Source organism: Platichthys flesus, chromosome 3, assembly GCF_949316205.1.
Source record: "Platichthys flesus chromosome 3, fPlaFle2.1, whole genome shotgun sequence".
Lineage (NCBI taxonomy): Eukaryota > Metazoa > Chordata > Actinopteri > Pleuronectiformes > Pleuronectidae > Platichthys > Platichthys flesus.
In genome coordinates this window covers 15618006-15645846 of record NC_084947.1, presented here as the reverse complement: position 1 = coordinate 15645846, position 27841 = coordinate 15618006, and the positions used below count along the sequence as shown (strand labels likewise).

The 27841-nt window shown below is 44.0% G+C and overlaps 1 protein-coding gene and 1 long non-coding RNA gene across 2 annotated transcripts in view; one reads left to right on the top strand and one right to left on the bottom strand.

The window, feature by feature from the left end:
• arb2a (ARB2 cotranscriptional regulator A) overlaps window positions 1-6477 on the top strand; it is a 150768-nt gene extending 144291 nt beyond the window's left edge. Inside the window, exon 11 of the mRNA XM_062382187.1 lies at window positions 4237-6477. Within this exon, the coding sequence (XP_062238171.1) occupies window positions 4237-4397 (161 nt within the window). The 3' untranslated portion in view covers window positions 4398-6477. The remainder of the gene's footprint in view (window positions 1-4236) is intronic.
• LOC133947484 (uncharacterized) lies at window positions 1599-24540 on the bottom strand. The gene is made up of 2 exons (XR_009919136.1): window positions 24283-24540; window positions 1599-2368 (listed from the first exon to the last, which is right to left on the bottom strand). It is a non-coding gene; the product is annotated as an uncharacterized LOC133947484 (long non-coding RNA).
• Window positions 24541-27841: the final 3301 nt, after the last annotated feature.

The window sequence follows — 27841 nt, the reverse complement described above, 5'->3', positions numbered from 1 at the left end:
AGAGCCCGCCGCACCACGCACTGCTCGGCCTCACACCGAGATAAAACAAAAGCTTAGGTTACCGTCGATAGGAAATCGATAAGAAAATGCACTGTTTTGTGTTAGAGTTTTGATGAAAACAAGAGGAAATGAGAAAAAGGTTTGCTTCTGCATGCAACAATATGGTGTTTATCAGTCCTGTTCGATATTCTGTTTTTGTAATTTTCGCCTCACGATTGTATCACTGCTCATCTCCTTTTTTAATTGAAGCTTATTAAATGTTTAACCCAGTTGTCAGTATATTTGATTAAACTCTCATAATTGTTTATGGAAATTCAATTCAGGCAAAGTATCATCACTTTACATTTCCCCTTCCTCAAAGTCCTCTTAATAGTTTGAATATGTATTTATATTGTAAATGAAGTAAAGAGATATGTCCCCCTTCATATCAATGTAATTATGAATCACAAAAAAAAAGAAGGAGTTTGATTCAAATAAAATAGGCCATTTGTACACAAGCAATTAACTGGTGGGGCTTTAAATAATGTAGCCCAGATGGAACCTAATTATAGTCGGCATGCTTTGATTCCGGCTTTCTGTCTGAGTATCACTCGGGGCGTCACTTTGGCTTTTCAGTCACCTAGCGTTTGTTTTGAAATTTGTGACAATCAGAGCAGATTACCATTTGTAACAGCATGCAGCGTTTGGTGCGCCGGGAAGAAAGCATGGCCCATAGCTATGAAGGAGTTTCCTTGTTTCATTTTGAACAGCTCCAAACTCTCCTCCTCTGGTCCTGCACACAAATGATAACCACTGTGTGTGGATTTGTGTGCGTCTCTGCATGGACGTGTGTGTTACATGTGTGAGTGTGTGGCTGCCACGAGTAGACGATGTGACGAGTGTGTCTGTGTTTGTGTGTGTGTGTGTGTGTGTGTGTGTGTGTGTGTGTCTGTCTGTCAGTGTCTTGTAGCAGTGCAGAGTCGAAGGGAGATCAAACAGTCAGTCAATTACCTTGAGAGGGCTCCAGTGGCTGTGACAGAAAGGAGGAGGCTAAATATCCAGGATCAAATACTCTGCTCTGCCTGTCACATAATGAGGCGGCCTCGCCAGGCTCAGGCGACACATGTAAAATGGTCAAACACAGGGCGCGGGTGAGACGCCTCTCTGAACCTCTGCCTTGACCCGAGCAAAGAGCGAGGGCTTTCACCACAGACCCTGTTTCTATACCTGCTCTGCCCTGTGTTACTGTGGAGTATCATGATGGAGCTCAGTGTGTGTGTTTGTGTGTGTTGGTTTGTGTGTGTGCGCGTGTGTGTCACCTTACCTCAAGGTCATATCGGTCATTATTCTACTTTCCACACTAGCAGCGGTAATATCGGTTAAGCCCGCCATATAATTATAAACATAATGTTAAAGTAAAGAGAAATGTTCCGTGTATTTCCCTCGACAATTCTCTGCATTATGGAATTCACAGTAACATCATTATTGCATTTACAATAAATGAGGACATTATTGCACTTAGGCTAAACTTCATCAGATTAATGCGATTACAATAAACCTGTTCAAATTGCCGCACGCAACTTAATTGATTCGTAGTCAACGCAAGAAAGCACACAAGAAATGCACAACGTTCTTTATTTGCAACATTTGACCAATTAAATACAAGAAACAAGTTGTGATTAAAGTCGCGAAAACGAAAGAGCTCTCTGCCGTTTAACAATACATGAAATCAATCGGCCATAAACAAAAACAAAAACTGCTTATGAGATCAAAACTTTCTCAGCGAGGGGCTAAAGCTGAGGATAAGTAGTTGTCACCGGCTGTTTATGGGTTCACTTTACACAGGGGATACAGCCAGATGACACCTCATCGATCCCCACATCTTTTTAAGATATTACTTTGATTTGTGGCATAGCTGAGGTAATCCTGCGTGCGTGCGTGCGTGTGTGTGTGTGTGTGTGTGCGTTTGTCTTTAGCGGCCAGTGAAGCCTGGCATTCGGGTCCCTCCTCTAAATCAGTGGTCACATCTCAGCTTTGACAACATCCATTAGGTGGGACACACTTTGGCCATTAAATGAAGAGTGGACGTAAGCTGTTAAAGGCCTATTTAAGCCAATGTGAGAGTGGGTTTATGTCTTTATGTGTGTGAGTGTTGCCGGGGTGGAGGGGGGGGGGGGCTGGACTTCATCTCAAAGCCTGCACCATATAGAGGGGTGGATCCAGAGTCCGGAGTCATCGGAGGGGCACCGTTTCATCTGCATATTGGCACAGAGACGCCCCCCCGGTGACCCCGAGCGGCGATGGGATAGGGTGGAGAGGCTGGCGGCGTTCCGCGGGAGTTCACCGCCAGTTCAGGGTGAACGGGAGAGCGCCGCGCCATTGATCGCTTCTGCGGGAGGAGAAGGGGAAGAAAGGACAAAACAGGAGTAAAAACACTAGTGAGGGAGAAACCAGTTGAGAGGCGGAAAACATAGAGGAGGAGGAGGAGGAGGTGGAAAAAGATCACAGTGCCTCAAATTGGATATAAATGATAGATTAGAGGTGTGAGAGGGCTGTGTCTTTGTTTTCCAGGGACGGGTGTTTTTGTGAGCCCTACATAGGTAGCACGGTCACCGAGAGGGCCGGGTTATTGACTCCCATGATTGCCAGGCCAGTAAATTTGACCCAAGGCACTGGCGGCAGTCTGGTTGCCATATAGCACGCAGCGCAGTCCCTTATCTCCCGAGTTATCGAGAACCCTACATACTCGTGCACACAAATAACACACAAGCAAAACACACTTCCAGCAACTGAACCCAAATTCCACTCTCGGGCCCCAGACTCCCCGCACTCGCCCTCGGTCTCACGACCATACACACAAACACACACACATGTACGCACAGCATCTCCATGAATGTGCCCAGGCAGGGGTCAATCTAATAAACAGGGGGTCAGTGCAGTGGTCATCAGAGGCCGGTCTATGGCGAGGGTGCCTTCAAGGGTCCTCCTAATTGTATCCCTGCAGCCTTCTAGTCTAAATTTTTTATAGCTGTGACAATGTGCAGAGAGGAGAAGAGCGGAAGAAAAGAAGGAATGCGAACAGCACTGAATACAGGAGCAGAGGTAAAGAGGTATCTCTAATGTACCACTGATTTGAAGGCTCATGGTTCTGAACCCTGTGCGGCTGGGACCAGACGTTTTCAGGCAGCCCTGCACATTATCTTTGTCTTAATCCCCGCGAGGGAAATTGCAGGGAATCCATCGTACTGTTCTTATCTTACAAACAAGTGTAAACCAAAAGTGTTGCAAATAAAGATGAAAAAAAGACAACTCATTCCTGCCAGGCTTGTATTCACTCATCCCCCGGAATGTAAACACATGTAAATTATTTCTTGGATCCATCTATCAAGGGATGAAGCTCTTAAAATCATCTCGCAGCGAACCTGTTCTCCCTCAGGGGAAACAAGAGGCCACCTCGATGTGGCTTCTCAAGTCCGGTTACAGTTGTGTTGCTAAGCAGCTGAGCAGCTAGCCAGCGGCGGCAGAAACAAGCCATTATCTGTTGGCGCTGAATGGTTAGCGAGCGGGAGGAGGAAGGAGTCGGGCGGCAGCTGCAGCCGGGATCTGTCCTCATCGAGGTGTTCTATAGCCACCAAGTTTTAGCTATCTCCCGAAAAAAAGCTGCTGCGTGACACCGTAACCCTGAGGAACCCGAGGCGCATGTACCAGATTTCAAGCACCAGTGTGACCCCCAACTTGGGAACTGGCTAACCTGGAAGAAGGTCAGAGGGAAACCCGGCACGGCTGCCTACCCCCCCAGCCGCTGCCAGACCACCTGATATGTTCGCTAGTTTCCTCTCTCCTGCTCCTGGCTTGCCTTTCCTCAATCAGCCCTTTAGAATGAATGACTACCGCTCCACTGGTTTCACTTAGTGCACCCATTGTACATAACTCTGGTTTTGTTGGAAGGCCTGAGATGGAAAGAGGGGACATGCGGTGGTGTTGATTATCAGGTATCCACTTGGATAACACAATAAGGCTGTCCCATTGGACGGACAGGTCATAGGCTGTCATGGCTCTCATGCAGAAGGTCTTTGGCTTGCAGGGGGAGATTCAATGCGTCGTGGAAGTGGTGAACCTGAAGGGACTACACTATCTTATCTTTAATCTCTGTGCTACGGAGTTACGTTTTTAATTATCTTTGAATATCCACATGCACTTCCTTTGCCTGCAGCCGTACAGCTCATGCTTGTGTTTGTGTGTTTCTTTCCCATGTAGGCACAGAGAGACACGAGCTGACCTCCTGGATGAGTTTCACCTCCATCTTCAGGTTCTTCGGTGACGTCCTGGAGGCGAAGGAGGACGAGGAGGCGGAGGAGACCTCCAACATTGTCACCACACGCAGCAGCTCCCTCAAAAACAAACACCAGGATTTGTAGAGGACCAACAACAATATTATGGAACAAGAGGAGAGAGGAGGAGGGGGACGGCACCGGATCAGAGGGGGGGGGGGATGTGTAGAAAGCGAGGCTAAGGTTCCAGATCCTCTCTGCTATTTCTTTATTTTTCTCCCGCTCGCTCTCTCCCTGTAACCTCCATCTTTCCCTCTTAGAGTGTCATTTCTCCCTTCCAGCCCTCCCTGGCTCTGCACACACACACCGCCTTGTTGTCGTAAGAGACAAGAGTGCGGGGTCACCGTGTATACATCACAATACCGTTTTGCATTACTTCTAGATGAGCGCAACTGTCAAAGCAATATGGGCCCGGGTGTTAGCGCTTCCCGTGGGCTGTGGCCTGGCTGCGGGTACGGGCCACGGCAGCAGAGATTAAGGCTGACAGGCGCTGTGCACAATGCACTGTGGTGCACCTCTAATTGTCCTGACATCAGCCTGAACTGAGCTAATGCCCCTCCTGCCCTGCAGTCTGCACTGCTCAGTCTCTCCCTCTTCCCCCCCCGCTCCTAGAGCCAGGAATCGGCTCCTGCTGTCGGGACTCTTCTGCTAAAATTCAGCAACATTTTGACCTGGCAAATCCCTGTCTTGGTTCTCTTTTTCAGCCTTAACCCAACCCAAATGTTTTTGGCAAGAGTGAAAAACACACACACACACATACACACAAACACACACACAAAAACATTTAACAGGTGACAATTTGTTTTAAGAAAAGGTGCTTTTATAATTTCTTCATTCTCTAACTCCAGTTACCTTTGCCTGAGTCTTCGCCTTCTGTTCAGTGTGAGGTCATCACCTGTGTCATGTATTTCTGGGATTGCAGTGTTTCTAACTAGGATCTCTTTTTTTATTTTTACTACAATTTTTTATTTTTTACTTTGAGCAAAATTCGACTGCAACGCCTCATCCTCAAATACGATTTTTTTCTTTCTTTAATAATAAACCATTATTTCTCGTGTTTACTTTAGAATATCTGCGGGTTTGATTTGTAAAAGTGTGGAGAGTCCAGCTCTCGGTGTTTATTATAAATATATATCACTTTTTTTCCCCACTACCTTTATAGCCTTGAAATTGATGTCTCCGGATGATTGAATGTGATGAAACAAATAAAACAAACACAACCTGTGCTGAGTGAGGAAAAAAGATCAGGACGCTGAGCATATTTAAAATCACTTAAAGTCAAGCATCAAAATGGGTTTGAGGGATATCTCATTTTAACAGGAGCCAGAAGTCAGCTCACAACACTCATAAAGCTCAATATATCGCCTTACACATGTCAGGAAATCCAAGATTTCAATATTATTCTAAGCCTGAATGATATTTCCTTAGATGTTGGAGCAATGTAACATATCTATTTTTTCCCCTGTTTTATTTCCTCTCCACCAAAGTACTCTTCATATGTACTTAGAAGTGACAAAAGTCCGCTCCCTGCTCAGCTGCACGTAATCTGACTATGTGACACAAACATGATAAAAAAGAATTTCCATAAGGCTGGTGTGCTTTATAAACCACTCAAGGCTTAATGGAATACATTCCTAATGTCTCCTGACATTAGTAAAAACTCAAACCCAATTCCAAATCGTATGATACCTTAGACACATGCTCAAATGTGTATTTAAAAAAAAAAAAAACTTGAAATAGTTAGTATTGTTAAAGTTCTACACTATGAATCCCTGCCCAGTGTCTGTGTTTTAAGGCTTTTGTGGATTATCTTCCTGCTGTAATGAGACAACTGTGGCTGATGGTTTCGGGCCTAATTTCCTTTTAATTTGATTCCCATGTCTCCAGGTTTCAGCAAAGAAGTTGCTTTGTTATTTGATTTGATGAGTTTCATTTCGAGATGCCGTTGCTCATCTTTCTGCTTTTCAGCTACAATCAGTTCATTTTTCTCTCCATAATTCGTATATTGTTGCCTTAAGAATAAACAAGACTCTGCTCTGCTGGGCTTCTTTTTTTTTGTAATAATAATAATAATATCCAACAAGCCATATATGAATGGAGCTAAAGATGTAAGAGCAGCCCGGATGCAAAGCACAGTCTGCAAATAAAAGGAAACTAATTTTGCCAATTGCTCTTGAAGACTTTTTTTTTTATGGATGTTTTGTATTTGTGTGTGTGTGCGTTTGTGTATTGTGTGTGATTGTGGTTCAAGAAACACACCTATTTTGTTTTATCGCAGCAGCACAAGCCTTTGAATTTGATGAAACCGCCAGAGTCCTGCCAGCTCCCTTTTTTAAAAATACATCCTCAGAAACGTTTCTCTTTTGATCCACTTCGACTGTCTTTAGTAATGATTTGACTTTTTTTTCTGCATCCCAGTAATCACTCTGCCTTACATGATTGGTTTCTCTTCTTTTGTAATTATCCCATTAAACCTGTCCAATGAAATAAAAAAACAACTTTTGCTATGGAAAAAAAAGAAAACGCTTCACATTTTCCTATTTCATTATTGATTGTTTTTATTATTTCCCCCAGGCTGTAATTGCAAACCTTCAGATTTGGATTGAATGGTTTTATTTTAGAAATTATAAAAACTTTAAAAAGAAATTTGCAGAAGTAGAAAGTGTTTGTGAGGACGAAAGTGTAAAGCGTGAGCAGCGGCACGAGAGAGTGGAGAAGTGAAAAGTGTCCCGCGTGTCATCCTCTCACGTGACACCTTATGAAAGCTTTACCACCTAATATTATTTCCCTGCCTGGCAGTCTTACCTTTCTTAAACTGTCATAACAACTCATGTAACTTTATTTGCAGTGATGTTTTTTTTTTTTATGAAAGTGGTAGTTAGACGTGAGCTGTCAACCCTGCAGGTCATGCTGCTCTGAGCCACGTCTCCACTGTGATTATATCGATAGTGAGAAGTGTGTCAAAAGGAACACAAACTATAAACAGTAATTCCCCTCTTTTTGGTCATTAATTTTAGCAAAGTGACCCCCTCCTCCCTCTCTCTCTCTCTCTCTCTCTCTCTCTCTCTCCTCACACACACACACTCAGCGTGGTTTTACAGCATCATTTGTTTTCACACGGTGAAACCGATCAGGTCATTAAACGCCCCCTCAATAAATCTTTAGAAACCTTTTCCATTAACCCCCGAACAACAAGTGGAACCAGGCGAGTCCCCCTCGCACCGTGTCAGGCCGCTGATTAAAGGGAGGCATTCAATCACACACACACACACAGACACACACACAGACACACACAACACACACTTACAAGTGGACCAGACTCAACTTCTTGTCTTAAAAATGTATTCACAGGCTGCTTTGTGTGTAACAGCTCCGTGATGCTGCGACAGACGATCCAACATTGGGGAGAATGTTCGGAGTTTAATTCAATAACCTGCCTTAAATTACGACCTCGAGTCACTAAGCATCACTTGCCGACGACTGATAAATAAATAAATAATATTTCGAGCCACGAATTATAATTTGTTATGCCTTGAGACACTTTGCATGGGAAGTTAAAAAGTTGTTTAAAGTATGTTCGGGTAGGAGATGTGCCTCAATTTGCAGAAGAGAAAAAGCCCACGTGTTTCCGCTGAATTTGGACACCACGCTCCTCTTCCTCATCATTTATCCCATTCATCTTTAAGTGATTACAATTCAGACTGATCACTCATGCTGTCTCCTCGGGTGCTTTAAAGCTCCGTCTGTGTTTCCTTAAAAACTTCTCTCTCTCTCCTCCCTCCCCCCCCCCCCCCCCCATCCCAAAAAAAAGCAGAACCTGTCTGATTAGTCTTGTCTCGTCAACTCTCTGGAAGTTAGCTCCTGCAGCGTGTGAATGTATAATAGGTATGACTGATTTGATTATAGGTTTCTCTCTCCCAGCTATTGTCGTCAACTCTCAGTGTACAGACAGTTACAGACAAATCCTCGTAGGATCATAGAGGAGGGAAAAAAACTGTAAAGCCTTATAGGATGATATCCTGCCAAATGGAAATGGAAGGAGGGGGCATGTGCTGTTAATTTCAGGGTTTTTTTATGGATGTGGGTGGGATGGGGTGGGGTCCTTGACAGGAAGAAGGGAAAAAAGTTGGGGACCCCCCCCCTCCCACCCTCCCTCCCCGTAAGCTGCCACCACAGCCTGATATTTCAATTTTTTATTTAACTTAAGAGAGTTGTCACGCCTGCTTGCCCCTCTCTGATATGGAGGCCATGCGTGCAGAAGATGAACTCTCTGCAAAAAGGAACCAGGCAAAGTTGGAATGTCACCCCCCACTCCACCCCTCAATGCACACACACACACACACACACACACACACACACTCCTTCAGCACTCCTCTGGTGGATCACTGTCAGATCACTATTTGCATAATTATATGCTCAGCTCAGAAGAGAAAACTAACCCCCAAATTTTACGGGTCAGCTGGCTGCAACAATCAATGTTTTATCGGGTATACCAAAGGGAGAGAGAGGAAAAATATCTTCAACAATCATGGTGGAGGAACTCTCTCTCTCTCTCTCTCTCTCTCTCTCTCTCTCTCTCTCTCTCTCTCTCTCTCTCTCTCTCTCCCCTCACCTCATCAATTCAATTCAATTACTTTATTGGCATGACTGCTTATCAGAAACAATATTTCAAAAGCAGTTGTAAAAAAATGTAAATTCACACTTGTCTCCAAAAAGACCGAACCAGCCTCCCTCTGTCTCTCTCCCTCTCTCTCTCTCTCTCTTTCTCTCTATCTCTCTCTTTCTGCGTGAGCAAACAGTTTTTCATCTATTGACTGAGAAAGAGAGCGAGAGAGAGAGTATCTGGCTTAAGCTCTGGAGGTGCATTCAAGATTGTATCCCTTCTTCTCCCGTTCCTTTCCCCCTATTCTGGCCCTCTGTCCCCCTCTCTCTCGCTCTATATGGGCTACTGTGTTTTCTCCCCTCGGCAGAAGAGCTCTTTAATATGAGGCCTGCATGTGCACCACAGAGCACACAACTCGACTGGTTTCGTTAGACATCATTACATATTCATTGACTTGCCGAGAAACCATTTAATCCAGTGGAAACAACTCCTCTCCCTCTTTTCTCTATTCTAATGAGGACCCAGACAACACTTCGGGGGCCTCCCACGTCACATTTAGGGGAGAGAGTGTGACTGTGTGGGCTTCATTGTGCAGAGCCAGGACTCGGAGATGCGGATCTGCATGGACGGGCACAGGTGTTGCACTTCTCCACTAGATCCAACCGGTCGAGGCAGATGGTAGCCCGCACTGAGTTGGGTTCTCTATAATATCGTAAAGTCTAGTACTTAAAAAATGCCTTGAGATAATTTACATTGTAATTTGATGCCATAAACACGTGAGATTGAAAATGCATTACACAGGCTGCTTTCGCTTCCTTGTGAGGCTCTGAATCAACAGAAATATCACACATATCATTTTCTGCTATACAGCAGGGCAGAAAACGACTTGTCATCAAAAGTTTTTTTTACGCAAACAATCTACAGAGAAAATGCACTTCACGTGCTGAACTTGCATGCACAGTTGCACACGCAGAAATAAGATGATCCACCATTCCTCTTCCTTTACTCCCACCTGTCCAATCGGGCTAATTGGGTTAGGGTTAAAACTACTATTAAAACCACGAAGCGGATACATGTAAAGGAAACCATCCACCCCAGTGTACCACAAGCCACAGTGTTTGCTCCCTGGGTTATTATGAGAAGATGCCTTTAGAGACCACAGTCACCAGGACACAGAAGGAGGCTGAAGTTGAACATAGTACAGAAATATCGCCGGAATATTCGTTTGCTGTCTTCTTTCCTCGACTTTGCCGTCCAACACTCGTGAGGAGCCACCACACCGGCACCGTGGCCCAATGCGTGTGTGGTGCGTGCACGCGGGGATCCTGGCACGTAGTCCTCGGAGGGTGGGACAGCTGTTGGCAGAGCCGTTTCACGGTGTTCAGTCCATTTGGCTTTAATAGCAGCTCTCCGGCGGACCGCTACTCTATCCCCTCACCGCCCCCTCAATTACACCTCCTCTGATACCGCGCTGGCCCGAAGACTCCGGCCGTAAGAGAACACCCTCTGAAACGCAACACCACTCTTAAAGAACGGGCTTTGCATTTTAAGATTTTCCAAAGGGGGGGGGGGGGGGGGGGGGGACAAGTGATGAAGGAGGGAGGAAAGAAAGTGTAACACAGATCATTGGTCTGTAGTTTAACAGGCAACCGACGACTCAGTAGAGAAAAATTGGACATTTAGTCCTGATGAATGACGGAGGAGATGAAGGGGCTCTACGGGCACAGGCATGTGATCGGGGCCCTTAATGTGTGTTATTCAGCACTTTGTAATTTGTACAATTTCAAATGTCACTTTGACAAATGCCAATTTTAATTATACGTTTGTGTATTTATGTGTGTGTGTCTGTGTGTGTGTGTGTGTGTGTGTGTGTGTGTGTGTGTGTGTGTGTGTGTTAACAATATACACAGGAAAAGTTGAGGATGACAGCAAGTTTGCTGCAGAGCTCTCACTCATCTTTCCTACTTTCAACTTAATTTACTATTGTTTATTTTATGTTATTATTTACGGTTTATTTTGTATTTTATAACGACTTGGATGCAAGTTTTGATTCAATGGATTCAAATGCAAATCATATTGTTAAAGGTCTAACACAGGACCAATATTTTATTTAATAATAAAAATCATAAAGACCTCATTGTTGTTGTTTTTTTGCCACATTAATTATTGGTATATAACTGTCATTTTTCTAATTATACCGAAATAATATCCAACACTTCTAATAATATAAATTGAAACCTACATTGGATAACTTTTATTTTAAGATATATTAAGGACTCTGAACACTATTAACTATAATTCGATATAATTAACTGTAATATTAAAATAAAAATATAAATCGATAAAAAGAGCTGTTGAAGTACGCATTTAATAATTATCAATTAAACGAAAATAATATATAGCTTGATAAATAAATATTTATGTGCAGTTTTATGTTATTTTATTGTTGTCTTATAGCTTATCATAGTCTTCTAAAAGTGTATGGAAAGTTAATCTGATTAAAGAAGTGATATTTCTGTTGTGATGTGGCTCCTACAAACCTTTGTCTTCGTCCTAACAACAGCTGCACAAGTGACCTGTCGTCGAGGAGCAGAAATCAAGTGCACTTTCTTATTCCAGGCGAACATTATAAATCGAATGAGAGCGTCTATGTACGCAACAATATTTTTGTTTGCCCTTTAAGTGACGAAATAATTAGGTATTTCCACAAATCCTTATAGTACAATCCTCCAGAAATCAATACCGCACTGGAGCTGGATACATATCGATTAGTTGGCGTTGAGAGACGAGGCCTTGACTTCCATTGAAAAAAAGTCTTTCAACAAACCCTCGGCCACAGATATATTCCTTTATCCCCTTTTAAAAATATTTATCCTAAAAACGCAAAACGTTATTAAATCTGACAGTCTCAAATGATTAAATATTTCCCTTTTTTATATTTCACCTCTTAAATCGATTGTATTAATTTAAATAGTTATTGTGAAATAATAATCGATAACTCTAGTGATAGCAGGGACATGTTGTTGATACACTATCTGTTCAAAGTTGCCCGAAATTTCTTAGTTATATCTTTTTTACACTCACGGAAATAAAAACACGTCAAAATAAAGTTCAGCAGTGATCGTGTTATTTATGGATCTCCTGCACCACACACTTCTCTCTTTTGGGTTTAAAATGTCTCAGGGAGAAAAAAAGAGAAACCACGGAGTGCAACGCGATATTAAATCACACATTATAGATGAGTTTCATCATGTGGACGCAGCCCTCCGAGGATAAACACGGCGGTGCGTGGGGTGAGAATAAGATCCAAGTTATTATTACTGAGGGAGCGGCCTTCAACTGGCAGCACCCCGGCCTCCATCCTCATTACATCCAGCCCAAAAAGAAGATGAAGGTCTAAATGAAGTTATTGCCATCCAATGAACTCAAATTAGCTGGGCCACACCATGACAGACAGCTCGCGTGGAGGGAGAGGGGAGATAGTGGGAGAGAAAGAGGGGGGGCGCTTGGAGGGATATAGGTGGTGGGATTGGCAGGTGTATGTTTTGATGTGCATTTCATGGTTTGCAGGGCCCCTCAAGTGAACCCGGGCTCATTTTGAATCTCCGTGGTTAAGCGAGTTAATATAGTGTTATTAGAGGGGGGCCTGCAGTCACCTTGCAGCCTCGCTCCTGTGATGCACGCTACTCCCCCCTCCCACCCCCCTGCCCCCACCCCGACGGCTTTACGGACTTTGTTCCCCATCCGTTACGTTTCTTTATCAACCATTCAAATATAACGTTTCTCTGCGCTGCCACGCCACAATCTCTCCATCCGGTTGAATGGCTTTTCTTTCTAGTCGCCGAGGTCCTCCTCATTGTGCGTGGCTACCTGAGTCAGCAGGGAGGATGAAATGAGGGGGAGAGAGAGAGGGAGGGAGGAAGGGGGGAGTTTGACATGCAGGCAGGGAGACAGGGCCGATGATAGGCGAGGGGGGAGCTGTGAGGAGTTGAGTGAATTTACCTGCTCCTCCGGTGGCGTGTGTGTGTGTGTGTGTGTGTGTGTGAGTGTGTGTGAAGTTAACAACACAGCGGCCAACTCTACTTTATTGCTGTTTATCCCCGCAGCAAAAGCTGTCAGGTGGTGACAGATTGGCAGCATCTCTAATGAGTGCCCTCCTCGCTCCTCTCTGAGATCCCCCTCTCCACTCACTCACTCCTGATCTCCCACAAATGGACTGTTACGAATGGCATTTATTCTTTGGATAAAACACATACATACAGATAAACCGGAACTTTTTAGTTAAAATATTCAGACTACATCTGGAAATGTATATTTTGACAGGTTGTTCACGTTATTTAATTATTAATATTGAATGTTGCAATGACTCATTTCAAAGTTTAGGCATAAATGAGAATAAAAACTGATACAGAGTTGTATTATATCGACAAAATTGACAAAATCTTTTCTGATGTAGTGAAATTTACAGCAAATGTATAAAAATGCAACTCAAACTGAGAATTCTTTATTTTCTTCAAGAACTATTTCAGGTTGATTACAAAAAACCTCAAATTAAAAGTAAAATACTTTCTATATTCTACAGTCAGTAAAATCTAAATGCATTTCAGGAGACTGAAGTGCATAAAAAAAGATAATTCCATTCCATAATATTGTGCCATTTTATTGAATCTAAAATTACAATCTAAACGTATTTTTTTATGGATGGAAAAAATACATTAAACACTGTCTCCTTTGATCTTGTCGAGATCAGAAGCACATCATTTACGTACAGCATCATTTACATCCACAGCTATATATTCAAATATTTATATTTATAGGTTTATTATAACGTTCCAATAAATTATCAAAGTTGGGCTTTAGCCCCTAAACTTTCGAACCTCCGTATGTCCGTGGATTTTTTAAATAAACGAAGACGTGTGAGCTGTGTCTGTTTGGACGCAGGGCTTTGATATTCTCACTCGCACACAGATAAATGGAGGCTGTCAAATAAATCAGCGAGTCCAAGGACTTCAAGTGTGGTGGAAAAAAAAACAGGAAATCTAACCAGAACTGACCGGGTCTCATATATACAGCTCCCCGAAATAACAGTGGACTCAGGTCAGTATTTCACTCAGAGCCTTCAGTGGGATCGGTGCTTATCTCGCCAACACAGCGCCGCTGACCTGTAGGCTGCAGCATCAGAGGTGTGTGTTTGTGTTAAGATGTTAACCTGTCAGGGGGGACTTGTTAGGACTTTAACTCCGACTGCTGGCGGTCTCCAGACGTCCGGGGGTGGCATCGATTTGAAACTTGTCCTGTCTAATTTGATGATAACATCCAGCCTCGCCCTCGCCGCAGCACCATGGACAGCGCACTGTCTTGACCTTGCCTCGCTATCAAATTACCCCCCCTCGTCTGGGCCAAGGTGGTGGGAGAGCCCGGCACCAAGTTACTATATAGGCGCGGAGAGAGAGAGAGAGATGGAGGGAGGGAGGGAGGGAGATGTGGAGAGAGAGAGAGAGAGAGAGAGTGAAAGAGAGAGAGAGATTTGCTCCTTCCACCAAAAGACAAATCTCCTGTGAAGCCATCACTCCCTTCCTCTCTGTAAAACTGTGGTAAACCCGCAAGAGGCTGCACGGTTTACATTGGCCTCTGCGCTGACCGTCTATGTAAACAACACTGACGCAAAGAATTCATTATTTTATGTCTTATTATTATTTTTATCGTTTAAGAGCTTGTCCGCACCCTGCACGACTTCCCACAGTCCAGTACTCAACTTAAACTCCGCTCTGTACACTGGTTTTCAAACTGACCACATTTGATCCAATGATATAAAAGTTGAGGATCACATATACCCTTAAAACAATATTCTCCAGTTGTAGAGGAAGTGTTCAAATCCTTTTACTGAGGAGTAGCTGCAGTACACTGTATAAAAAATCCTTTCTATAAATAAAGTCCTGCTCTGAAAATGTCATTTAAAGCAGATGAGTACCGTTTGAAAATGTCCTCAAAGTAAAACTAATGATTCTGCGAGCGTTGCTATTATATATAAATATCACTGCATCACTATTACTGATGCATTACGGTTTAACTAGCATTTCACTGCTGCAGCTGTGAAGCCTTCCATGCATTATACTCGTGGCTCTGTGGAGCATTGCATCACATTTCACATGTTTTTGTATGTGAAATATTAAAATGTTAACTGAGTGAAAAGCACAGTTCGCCGAGTTGCTCTCCAATAACATATTTTTCTAATGGACAAATTCAAAAGTGGAGTTTGTAAAAGTGTGTACCACATCCCTCAGAGCATGTTTTTGCAGGTTAAAGTTGCATAACGTCACATTTGCGAAGCAGCCTGGAGGATTTCATCCACTTTCACAGAGCAGACAGTTCATCGCTCCATCACACGCCAGTCAGAGACCCAGCAGAACACGCTGTGTGCACGTCTGGAGAATACACGTGCGTGCAAATGGATGGTTAGCAAACAGGCAATTTATTTAGTTTTTCTATTTTTTTGGTTTGTTGCAAATCTCCTCAGAATAGTTACACCCTATCAGCTGGTGCGGATACTGTGGTAACAAGTTGATTTGAGGAGCAGCATGTCTAAAGTTTGAAAGAGAGCCCGAGGCAGTGATGGGAGGAGGATTTAGTGGTGGGGAAAGAGAGATGGAGAGAGAGAGAGAGAGAGAGAGAGAGAGAGAGAGCGAGAGAGAGAGAGAGTCTGTTTGATGGAGCTCTACAGCTTTGAGACAGCTTGTTAATTAAAACCCCGAGAGATGAGGCTCTGCAGCCACCGTCCATATCACAGCACTGCTAACTATCCTGACAGCAAGTTACTTAACAAGCGAGCGCCTCAATCCCATATACCTGTTTTATCACGAGCAAGCAGTGAGATATTCTAATTCGTTAAAATCCCACTGTGCCGCCGAAATATCTTGTTTTCTACTTAAGGGAACTATGACAAACCGCCGTATTCTCTGTCATTCCATGGATTGAGCCCAAATGGCTGCTTACGCCTCAAAATCCACACGCCAGCTTAAATGTGGCAAATTCGATTAAGGAGGGAAAGAAAGGAGTGTCACAAAAAAGAGTGAATTAGTCTCGACATAGGTTGGGTGGTATTAAATTCTTAGCTTTATATTCAGGCGATGGAATTATTTCCAGAATCAAAGTAGCTTGCGATTTCAGGGAGGCAGATATGCCTCAGTGCAGATACAAAGAGGCTGCAGCATTAAGGCAAAAACAAAGAGGCTGCAGCGTGTGCGCGTGTTTTTGTTTGTGTGTGCGTGTGTGTGTTTTTTGGTGAATGCGTTTTCTGATCATTTTCAATCGAGGTCATCTTACGCTTTGTCCCCATGCATTATTCCAACTTAATTGAACCCGCAACCCTCCCTTTGCCAGCGGGATCTCTGAGCTCTATATGCAAGCGTGAGATGATGGCTTGTTAAAGTCGAGGAAAAACAAATACCGAGAGAACTCTTACTCCAGCACTCAAAAATGTATGATGGGCCCACAAGAAACTAATTGAAATGCTGCTTCCCTAATAACGAGTTGGACCAAACTCCTGTACATAGCAGAGGAGGAGAGGAGACGTGGGCTTTGAGGTAAAGACCTGACTGGGTTTCTTTTTCTTCTTCTTCTGGGGGGGCTGCAGGTGGAGAGGAGAGACCCCGTATACAGTACAAGCAAACCTGCTGTGCCACACCACCCAGGACCCGACGGGGGAGGAAGTGCGTGCGTGTGTGTGTGTGTGTGTGTGTGTGCGTGTAATACAGCTCAATCAACAATGAACCATTGTCTGCTGTAAGATTGCCCTGTGAACTTGAAGTGACCCTCTGAAGTGTGAGGTATATCATTTACTCGGGTCTACTATAAATACACTGTTTAAACAAGTTTTACTCCCTTTAAAAATATTTCCCTGATAATCGATCCACTCTGTACACAGCAACCTGCTGGAGTTTTATCTGTGTTGTAAATGTTTTCATTTAAGGACTAAAAGAATTGATGAGAAACAATTCTAAATCCACACACATGCACATGCACACGCACTGTGCTCATCTTAAACCACATAAGGGAAAATGTGTCACCTGGATCCGAGCTGTGACGTGTGTGGCAAAATAAAGATGCTTCAAATATCCTCATCATCATCATAAATCAACGCAGCTATCGACAAAAAAACATAAAATAACTGAATCCTCATTAAGACGTTAATTTACTTTAACCACACATACACACACGCACAAGTCTTTAAATAAATCACCTCAGATTAGAAATTCATTTTACATGATTATGTCTCAAGTTAACAACTCGGTTTTGAAATAAAAACGTGTGTGTGTGTGTGTGTGTGTGTGTGTGTGTGTGCGTTTGCGTGTGCGTGTGCTAAGGCCCCTGCCTGCACCTGATGTGTTTGCGGCTGGTCTGGGGCCACGGCGCTTTTTAAGACAGCTGTAAAAGCCTCTCCAAGTCTCCAGCACATTCATCAACGTCAACCACCGACAAGCTGCTATTTAGTGAAAGTGTAACTGCAGCAGTATATTTTGGAGCAGAGTGGACCACTCAGCAAACCATACCACGCGTTTCGCTCGTACCCTCATCTATAACAGATTATTAAGTCACACATTGCTGCAATAATATTATAAAGCTGCAAAATTATATAGGCAGATTAATTGTCATTAATTGTGATATTTTTTTTAATGTAAGTTGTAGCCTCTGTTTCGCATTATTACAGCAAGAACACACACATCACGTGTCACGACAGTTTACAGCTCATAATAAAGATTTTTATTTGTTAAATATTGTATTGTTGTGTGGATGTTGGATAATCGATATTATGTCTTTGTTGCATCAGATTAAGTGTGTGCATTTGTGTTTTAATTACTGAGACGGTTATTTGAAAATGGATCATTCAAGTCCTCCCTTTCAACATTTAAATGTGATTCACTGCACATGTTCTGCAGCGTTACATTGCTAAAACAAACAATTAATTATCCAAAGCTCAAATATTGCGCGATAGTCTGCGTTATTATGGGTTTGCATTAAAATTAAATGCATTACTGCTCGCGTGGTTTTAATCGGCACAGCTTAGCAAAACCAACACAAAAAAAAAAAAATCACAGTCGACGTATAGAGGATGGGGCAATTATAAAACTTCCTCCGCTATTCACAGCGGTGGGGATTTATACGTTATATTCATTACAGTCGTTTGCGGCGGCTGAAAATGTCCTGGTTTTTAAAGAAACTGGCTCGAAACGCAGCTCGGTGCGGTGAGCGGAGAGCACTGGGAGGAGAGAGCGAGCAGAGGGAGAGGGTATGAGGCGGTGCTTGTGTCAGAGGGTCCCACAACGCAGAGCGCCATCTAGCAAACAAAGGTAGAAACAATAACAGCATGGAGGGTCTGAGGGAGAGAGAGGGACAGAGAGGGTCTGAGGGACACAGAGAGAGAGAGAGGGACACAGAGAGAGAGAGAGAGAGAGAGAGAGAGAGAGAGAGAGAGTCAGTCTTTACGCACACGGCGCGCACAGGGGCGCAGAGGGACGCCACAACAAAGCGCAGCGGTTTAGCGCCTCTCAAACACTAACAACTTTGTGTATCATGCGCGACATATAGCCCTGATCCCAGCCCTGCCGTGCCGTGCCGTGCTATGCAAGCGTGCCATGTTTACAATGTAAACTCGACTGCCTTTAAAAAAGAGGAAGAAATGATTGTATTATTTCCCACCAGGTTCATATTTTAATGAGCATCTGAGGGGTCAGAGCAGCGGATCAGTCGCCCCGCTGAAGATTGGGAGAAGTTTTAATGTCACAGTGGGTGAGGGCGGGTGAGGGCGGCGTGTGACTCCCCCCACTTGACAAAAAATCAATCGATACTATCGCTCTCAAGCTCCATCACAGCGTTTTACTGGGGATGCGTGTGCGCGTGTGCGTGCGTGTGTGTGTGTGTTTGGCAAAAGCCAACAATACATCTTCTGTCGAGTACATAGTTGCAAATCAATTTTATAGTATTATACAGTATGTCTGCTGAGAGGTGTTAAGAGCAGTGGTTTGACCAGATAGAATAAAAAAAACACAGGATGGGGAAAAAAGCAGGGATGGCGTGTGTGTGTGTGTGTGTGTGTGTGTGTGTGTGTGTGTGTGTGAAATGGTCAGTATCATGTTTCCACGGGCTGTGACCCCCCCCCCCCCCTCCCCCCGCCCCCATCCCCTCACACCGCAGACCACTGTCTCACCACACAGACACAAGTAAGTTGTCCTCCCTTGAACATCATTACTGGTGATGGCAGTGCAATAACAGCAAGAGTCGTTACATGGCCACATACAATATCAGCAGTAATAATAATGATAACAGAGGTATAAGAGCCTGCTGGCACAAACACCATTACTGCAGCAATCAATGCTACATGGGAAATGTCCGAGCTGCCGCGTGATTCATTTAATTCGGCTTATAAATGATGTAGTGCACATTATAACTGAACTTATTATCATGTATTTATCTCATACACGAATAAGGGCTAACTTTTTTTTATTATTAAATCAGTGTCTCCGCCCAGGTCAAATGATCAAATAAAGAAAAAATCCTTTGTTGTTGTTTTTTTTTCTATGAAGTGAAAATAAATCTGAATTTCCAGTTCGGACACGTCACTTAAACATGACATTGAGGTGGAATAATACTAAAGACAGCGTGTGAGTGATTAGTCGGCTTCTGCAGTGATATATGAACCGAGGTGTCAGGGGCAAAAATTCTCATATTCGTTATCTTGTCACTTGCTGCTCGACAACCAGCAATTTGGGACAATTTTTAGTTCGCTCGAGGCTTTCAATAACCGCCCCCCCCCCCCCCCCCCACACACACACAACTCTTACACGCACACAACCACACGCACACACACACTGCTCCTGTGAGAATAAAGTTCACCCTGGACGGGCAAACGCATAACTGGACCACTAATGCAGTTTTATAGAAATAATTAGAATGGAATTGTGACTCCCTCCGCTCTAATTTTATGATGACATGTGTGTGTTTGTGTGTGGGTGTGTGTGTGTGTGGGTGTGTGTGTGTGTGTGTGTGTGTGATTGTAAGTGTGCATACGTGTGTGTGCGTGTGTTGGTTAATAAATGGATGGATTTATAAAAATATGTATTTACCACATGTAACACAATCTTCTAGAATGACACAACATAAAACATAAAATATAGAACAAACGTTTCCTTTATTAGTCTGAACACACTGGCTCACAATCTGGAGCACAACATACATTTCGTTTGTACTCTTCCTAATTTCTCCTCTCTCTTTTTTTGGTCCAGTAGCAGTAAATCCGGTTCATTCTGCACTATTTACACAAATTGCAGCTTATACCCTTGAAAATCATAGCTTTGCTTCCGCCATGGCAAACCTCTGGTTCTAAGAGGAACCCTTTTAGAACGGTTCTCTGTTTGTACCCCACCGCTGTGCTGCTGTAAACTTCACCGCGGGACGACGTGAACATGCTGCACGTCAGAGGCGCTCCAGGAACTCTCTGACCACTGCACCGGCCTCCTCAGTTGAGTCCATCCGCCATTGAATTTGCACAAATCAGAGGAAAGGGAGAACTTTGCAAAAGCGTAATTCTTTTGTGCACCTAAACCTCTGTGATCCACACTTGTTTTTTGTGCAGCATGTTCCTCAGGCCATGCATTACACTGGGAACCCACCTTTCCTCCTCAGACACCCGTGGAACGGAGAGTGAAGATGTGACGGGGCACATTATTTGAAGTATGACGAGCTTTGTGTTTATTTCAGCCCCCCCCCCCCCCCCCCCCACCACCCTCAACTATACACCCGCTTTCAAATAAGCCTCTTTGGCAATCCCATGCCGACCCCCCTCCCCAACACACACACACACACACCCCCTGCCACCTTGACATGAATGGACGACTGACCTTTAGGGCCGTGTCCACTCTGCGGTCCAGTTTTTATCCAAATAAGCCTTCTCCCCCCCCCCCCCCCCCCCCCCACACACACACACCCCTCCTCATATGGTGCCAGCGATTCTTCACTGATATCATCAGCGGATGCAAATGAATTTGGACGTGGGGCTGCAGGGGTGGAGGGGGTGTTATGGGTGGTGGTGGTGTAGTCATGGACAAAATACCACACCGGCTGCAGAATGCTGCATGTGGAGAGATGGGAATATTGAAGACCCCGTCCCCAGAACCATCCCTGAAATCATTGTTGCAGAAAAAAAAAACTACACATTCCTATTCCAGAAATCGTGGCTGTGAAATACCACCAAGAAATAGAAAGAATCGCCATTCAAATGAGATGCGTTTATTTCTGCATGGCCTTTTGAAGAGATGAGAGGGGTCGTGTCACTCAAACGAAGGAGAGGGCCACTCTGCTCTAACCCCCCTCCTATTTGCTCTCCCTCTCTCCCTCTCTCCCTATCTCCCTCTCTCCCAGCCTTCCCCTCTTCTCCTCTCCTCTCCCGCGCCGACCGACCCCCACTGCACTTCTTGCGCACGCACGCACACGCACATATAGCACGCCGGCTTTAGGGGCGACACAGAGGCTAGATTAGAGCTTTGCTCCTTTAACAAGGGAGAAGAGGCACTTCTATAATCACAGCGGCGGTATGTGGGGCCACAAAGCGTTTGCAACCAGGGGGCGACTGGTCTTTCTGTAGAGTGGTCCAAGCCCTGGTCGAGCCAGAGGAACGCATCTATCCAACAGCATGACCACGATCCAAGAACACAGTGGTTATGGTGCGTAAAGGGGTTAGGGTTAGGGTTCTAACCCACAGAGCGCAGGGAAGAGCCACTTCTACATCTTCAACCAAGAAACATGGCGTAGCGCGATTTAACACAATTCAGCACGTTAACAGAACGCAAGAGCGAGTGATCAAATCTTTATCTAAGGGAAAAAAAGAAAGAAACACATCCCGTGTTCCCTGTTGGTGATTTGGAGTTGTGTGTCTGCACGACTTTACCTCCATCTCCTCCCTCCTTCCCTTCCTTTACGCACAGCAGTTTAGCATGGGCATACATATTTGATGGATGGTGCTGAGTAAGATGGAAAAAAGAGACACGTATTTATCAACATGCCGCATGTCCTCTGAGGTGAGGGAGAGAGAGAGAGAGAGAGAGAGAGAGAGAGAGAGAGAGAGAGCGAGAGAGAGAGAGAGAGAGGGAGAGCGAGAGAGATAGAGAGAGAGAGAGAGGGAGAGAGAGAGAGATAACCAAGCATGGACAGACTAAAGGGAGTCAATGGGAAACCTTACCACTGTCATTTGCTCAGTTCTCAGTGGCACAGATGAAAAATACCCTTCAATGCATCGTTCCAGTAAATCACAATACACCTACAGCTAAACAAACAGAAATAATAGATAGATAGAAAGATAGATAGATAGATAGATAGATAGATAGATAGATAGATAGATAGATAGATAGATAGATAGATAGATAGATAGATAGATAGATAGATAGATAGATAGATAGATAGATAGATAGATAGATAGATAGATAGATAGATAGATAGATAGATAGATAGATAGATAGATAGATAGATAGATAGATAGATAGATAGATAGATTTGTCATATTCATAGAATCATTTTACGACTATCTGCAAAAATGCACCCAGGATAGTTTTTTATATGAATATACTGAACCCATGGACTATAGTAATATAACTGCATTAGTCTATTGACCAGTTTATTAGAAAATGGCCCCTTTGCATGTGTTTTAGTGGCGAGGCTGGATACCTGTTGTAAAGCTTACCAATGTATTGTCAGTGGATAATATAGCTGAGGACTACAGAGGTTATAGGCTCAGTGGATTATATCTTTACAAGCATTATTCTGCCTGAGTGACTGGCTGAAAAAAACCCTGCACAGCCCGGCTACAACAAAGATTGGTCAGGCATGAATGCGGCCTGTGTGTTTTGTCTATTAATCCATCAAACCGTGAAGTGGGCCCTATTTGAGCTCTATACTTTTGATGAGAATTTGAAGTTGCTTCTTATTTATCTCTCTCTTAAAAGTAAATTTCAGAGTGGTTAAAAAAAAGAAAGAAAACTTAACATGCAAATAAAGGGAAGTGGCCGGAATTTTGTTGGTATATTTTCCTCTTGCATATATATAATGCAGAGAAAATGGGTCACCAATAAATTCTGCCTCAGCATTTGATGTAATTGCAACAAAACGCTGCTGAGTAGAAATTGAGGAGCTCGCTGACTGTGGTGACACACACACACACACACACACACACACACCATCTGGAGAGTATTAGAAAGAGAAGCCGTAAATATTGCTGAAAAGCCCAGGCGTGATAAGGTATGTAAGCCCAGGCCTTACTGCATGGCCTCCCATATGTTGCCATAATCAACACTGTTGGGACGTCTATTAAAGAACACGTATCTAAATTTAATAAATGAACACAGTGATCAGAAAGAGTAACATTCAATTGGTTTGTGCAGACATCCCTGTGGCTGCTTGCACTATTATTATGGGATGAACCGCTGCAGTGCTAAAGGGATGTTAGTGCTGAGGTGGCTGTTCTGCGTTTGGACCAGAAGCAACAGGTTAAGTAGCTTCAGCTCAAGCTTCTCCCTTCTCCACCACCTCCTCCTCTTCCTCCTCCTCCTCCTCCTCCTCCTCATCCTCCTCCCAACTTTCATCAACAGCTAATGATTATTCACCCTGACATTTGTTGTTAATATCAAGTCGCTTTGTCTTTTATCATGGCATCACTTCGCACGCTGACAAACACACAAACACACACACACACGCACACACACATCCTGCCAAACTTGACTGGATAAATTAAGAGTTCCTCTTGAGCTGCAAACAATCTGTTACATCCGATTCACGCTTTCCCCTCTAAACCAAGCGTTTCCTCTCCGACCATCCAAGTCTCTCGTTTTTTTTCTCCTGGAAGGTTTAGTGTCGTTTATTCCACGCAGGATTTATACGTGCATTTTTCACCAACACACACACACACACACACACACACACACACACACACGCATGTACACATCTAGAACCACTTACTCTTCGTATATGGTCTAAGAAGTGAGAGAGAACTCTTTGGTGTTTAATGCCACGTGCTGATTAATTTTTTGTTGATGACAAGCGCGCGCACACTCTCCCACTCACACACACACACGGACACACGTCTATCCTCTTTCAATTTTTAGGTATATATATCCCTCCTCCCCTTTCTCTTACACTTCTCCCTCTCTTTCTCTCTCACTCCCCCTGGCTTTATCCGTTTCAGTCCGAGGAGCACACAAGAACACTGTGCAAAAGACACACAAAGACACACAAACACACACATGGGAGAAGGAGAGACAGAGTGTGAGAAAGAGAGAGAGAGAGAGAGAGAGAGAGAGAGAGAGGGAGCGTCAAAAAAAGCCTTACTTTTTTTCTTTTCCTGCCGTGAATCTTCTTCCGTCCGTCGCTGACAGAGTTCGACTTGATCCAAAGCGTCGCCTCCTCCTCCCCAGCGCTAAAACTACACTCGCGTGGTCGCGCGCTTTAATTAATATATTTCTAGGCCGCGTCCCGCACTCAGAAGCTTTGCAGAGGGAAGAGGAGTGCAGATTGAGACATATTGAGCCCGCTTTAAAAAGGATCATTTCATCATGTGGGAGGTTGGGACACACAAAGTTTGGACCCGTGACTGGCATTCCGGAGAGACATGCATATTTTAAAAACAACAAAGCAAGACAGAGACTGGGGCCCCGGGGTGGGAGGGGAGAAAAAACTTGGAAAGAAGTTACTATCAGATGAACAGCTGTCATTGTTGGGTGAAGACTGGAGCGCGTATTAGGATATAGTCATCTGAAAAATAAAGGAGGTTGTCCAAGAAATGTCAGTGGTGTCTCTATCACTTTTACTCGTTTTACGCGTGTGAATTTATCCCCCCAAAATTGGTTTCATCCTGACAAAAGTAGTTGTGAATAATTTGTTTAGGCCACTAATAGAAAAACACAATTTAAACTTTTCAAACATGAAAGATTTTTAATTTACGGCTTTTGCTCTTCTTGTGAAATGCCCATTTGTCCTGCAGCATGGTGAATACGAATAATAAAGGATTAATAAAGGATTACGCCAAAACAACTTTTAAAGATAGAGAATATTCGGCAAACGCCCAAAAAAATCAAACCTGCGTGTAAAACATATAATAATACTGTTGAATTTGAATAATCAACCTTTTCACACTGAAATGAAAGGCTCTATTATTTTTTCATCCTCAAATATTTAATTAAAAGCAGTTAAGGTTGCGATTTTAAGCGTCTCTACTCTATTTTGTCAAGTCACACACAATTGTATCCCTCCCAAGTAAAGCCTGTGTGCTTAGCGCTGTCACTTCTGCACAGCTTTTACAACATCACCCCCTCCTCTCTCTCTCTCTCTCTGTGTTTTACTGGAAGGGTTTCTCTCTTGTGCACGGGGCCCATTCGTGCACAGGAAAAAAGCATGAGTGGAGAAGGCATAAATAAAAATGTGTTGGCTGTGACGAGAGATCTGTCCGCTGGAAATGAAGGGCCAGGGGGAAGAAGACAAAGGGGGGAAAATGCATGCAGTGGTGTAGAGCTGGATATCTCTGTTAGTTGTCAGCGTTTAGTCCATGGCTGTGGAATGCTAATGAGTGAGGTCTCTCTCCCTTTCTCTCTCTCTTTCTCTCTCAATCCCCCCTCTCCTCTTATTCCCCTCTCACCCTCCATCCCCGCCCCTCTGTCTCCCTCTCTTTCGCTCTCTTTCGCTCTCTCTCTCTCTCGGGGAGAAGAATCGGATCGATAGCTGACCCGATGGTTTTGGCCAATGCTTTATTTATCTGGCCAGGCAATGGTATTATCAGCCTTGAACGTTATATACAGCAGACGTCTTCCTAAATCAACACAAAGGGATCCGCTTACACAGCGATCCGGGCTTTCTCACAACCACCTCTCTCTCTCTCTCTCTCTCTCACTCGGCCAGTAGCGCGCGCACACACGCGTACGTACGCTTGGTGGATACACGCTTTTACGCACGGGCATGCAAAGAACGCGCCCGCACACATACATGCAGAGGGACCTCACACGTATGTATACAAAAAACCCTGCTGCCTATACAGTTGCGACAATCATTCGAAACTTGCGTGTGCGCGCACACACGCGCACAGGGAGGCGCCCCTGGGATGCATCCCCTTATGTTACATTCGCATCCAGGGATAGTTCATACCCTGCAGGGCTGGATTTGATCCATGGAGGTTGTCTATAAGGTCCGCGGACAGATCTCACAGCAGCGCGTTGTAATTATAAGATGTTGCTCTCTTCATTGACTGCGTGCAGCCAATACAACACGAAACTCGGGCTGTTTGCTCAGATATAACGCGCACATCTCCCGGGAATCCCTTTAGTTTATGGACATGTGTCCTCCCCTGTATGTATGCCGTTCCCAGCCATTTTGCAGGCTCGTGTGGATGAGGTGCGGGGCAGACGAGCGGCGCGCAGCACTTGTTGTCTGCTGCTGTCATCATTTTTACGCACAAGACACCATGAGAAATAAGCCGTGTCATACTTCACAGGGCCCCCCATTCATACGCGGAGCAGCTATTTGGAAATTGTTATTGTCTCAAACAACAGCATTTGTCAAATGTGACCGGGGAAACCAGGCTACTCTAAATGAAATGAAGTGACGTGTAACGCCAATAGGACATTTCCACCGCTGCATAAAAACCCATTGGCTTGCATTGAGGGGTTTTTGGAGAAATAGGTTCGCTGACAACTCGGGATAATAAATGTTTCGCTTTCAGACAGATATCTCAAACGTGAAATCGCACCCAGCTGCTTGTGTAAAGCAAACAAATAGCCCCCTCGTGTTAGGAGTCCTCCACTTGTGGTTTGATGAATGAAACCAGACAAAGGTAAATGGTTATTTAACTCATTTCGTACTAACACTCTGGTAACCGGAGTTTCCGAAATTACAGACACCAATGGGGCCTATAGTGTGCCACATATCCATCTCCTTTACCCACCGCAGCCACAGTGCAACCTGACGGTGCATTTACTCTGCACTTTGTTCCTCATCCATTTCCCTTTATTTAATTCACTATGAGCGCTAATCATGTTGTCATCACATCCGAGGATGATAAACGTCTGGTGGAAAAAATAAAAATAAAAATAAAGATGATATTTGAAGCGTATTGTTTCAATATTTGAAGTGTTGCGTAAAGCACTAATTTGAGCTTCTGTCAGAGTGGAGACAGTGGAATATGGTCCACAGCCTAAATAGAAAATATCACTTTTTCTAGAGTCCTCTTGTGCTTTAGCTTGTATCGCCTGGCCAGAAATCGTTAATTAGGAACACATGCCACAATTTCACGTGTTTTTGAACTATTGCTTTATATAGCCCGAAGTGTAACAATTGTGTAACAGAATGCTCTCAGCGAGAGGATAAAAGATAGTTGCTCTGGAGGGATTTAGAATACATTATGTGGAGACAACTGGCTGAAAGCTGCGTTTAATAACCCAGCAAACAATTTAGTCCAGATCTGCACAGAACAACCCGGAACTGGGCTGTTTGGGCTGATGGCCACGGTGACGCCATATTCATCCTTCATCCAGGAAAATATAAGAAACAGACAAACACGCTAAATAATTAGTGAGCTTCAGTTATTGTCTGTTGTAAGATTTGATGGTTTCGTGTCTGTTTATTTATTTTTAATGTAATTCAGCAGGTCGTGGCTCCAGCGTGACGCAGAGAGAGGACCCGGGTTTATTCTGCAACTTGCACCTGACCGCCGGCTGCAGGGGGGGGGGACTCTTTTCCACCATAACGATATAACCTGAAGAAATACCACGTGTAGTAAGCAACATCAAGGCTGCGTGACAACTGACCCGCTGCTGCACACTGCGCAGACTGGAGGGCTAACAGGTACAATATGTCACATTAATCACGAGAGTAAGAAACTGTGTTCTTGTGAGGGAGAGGG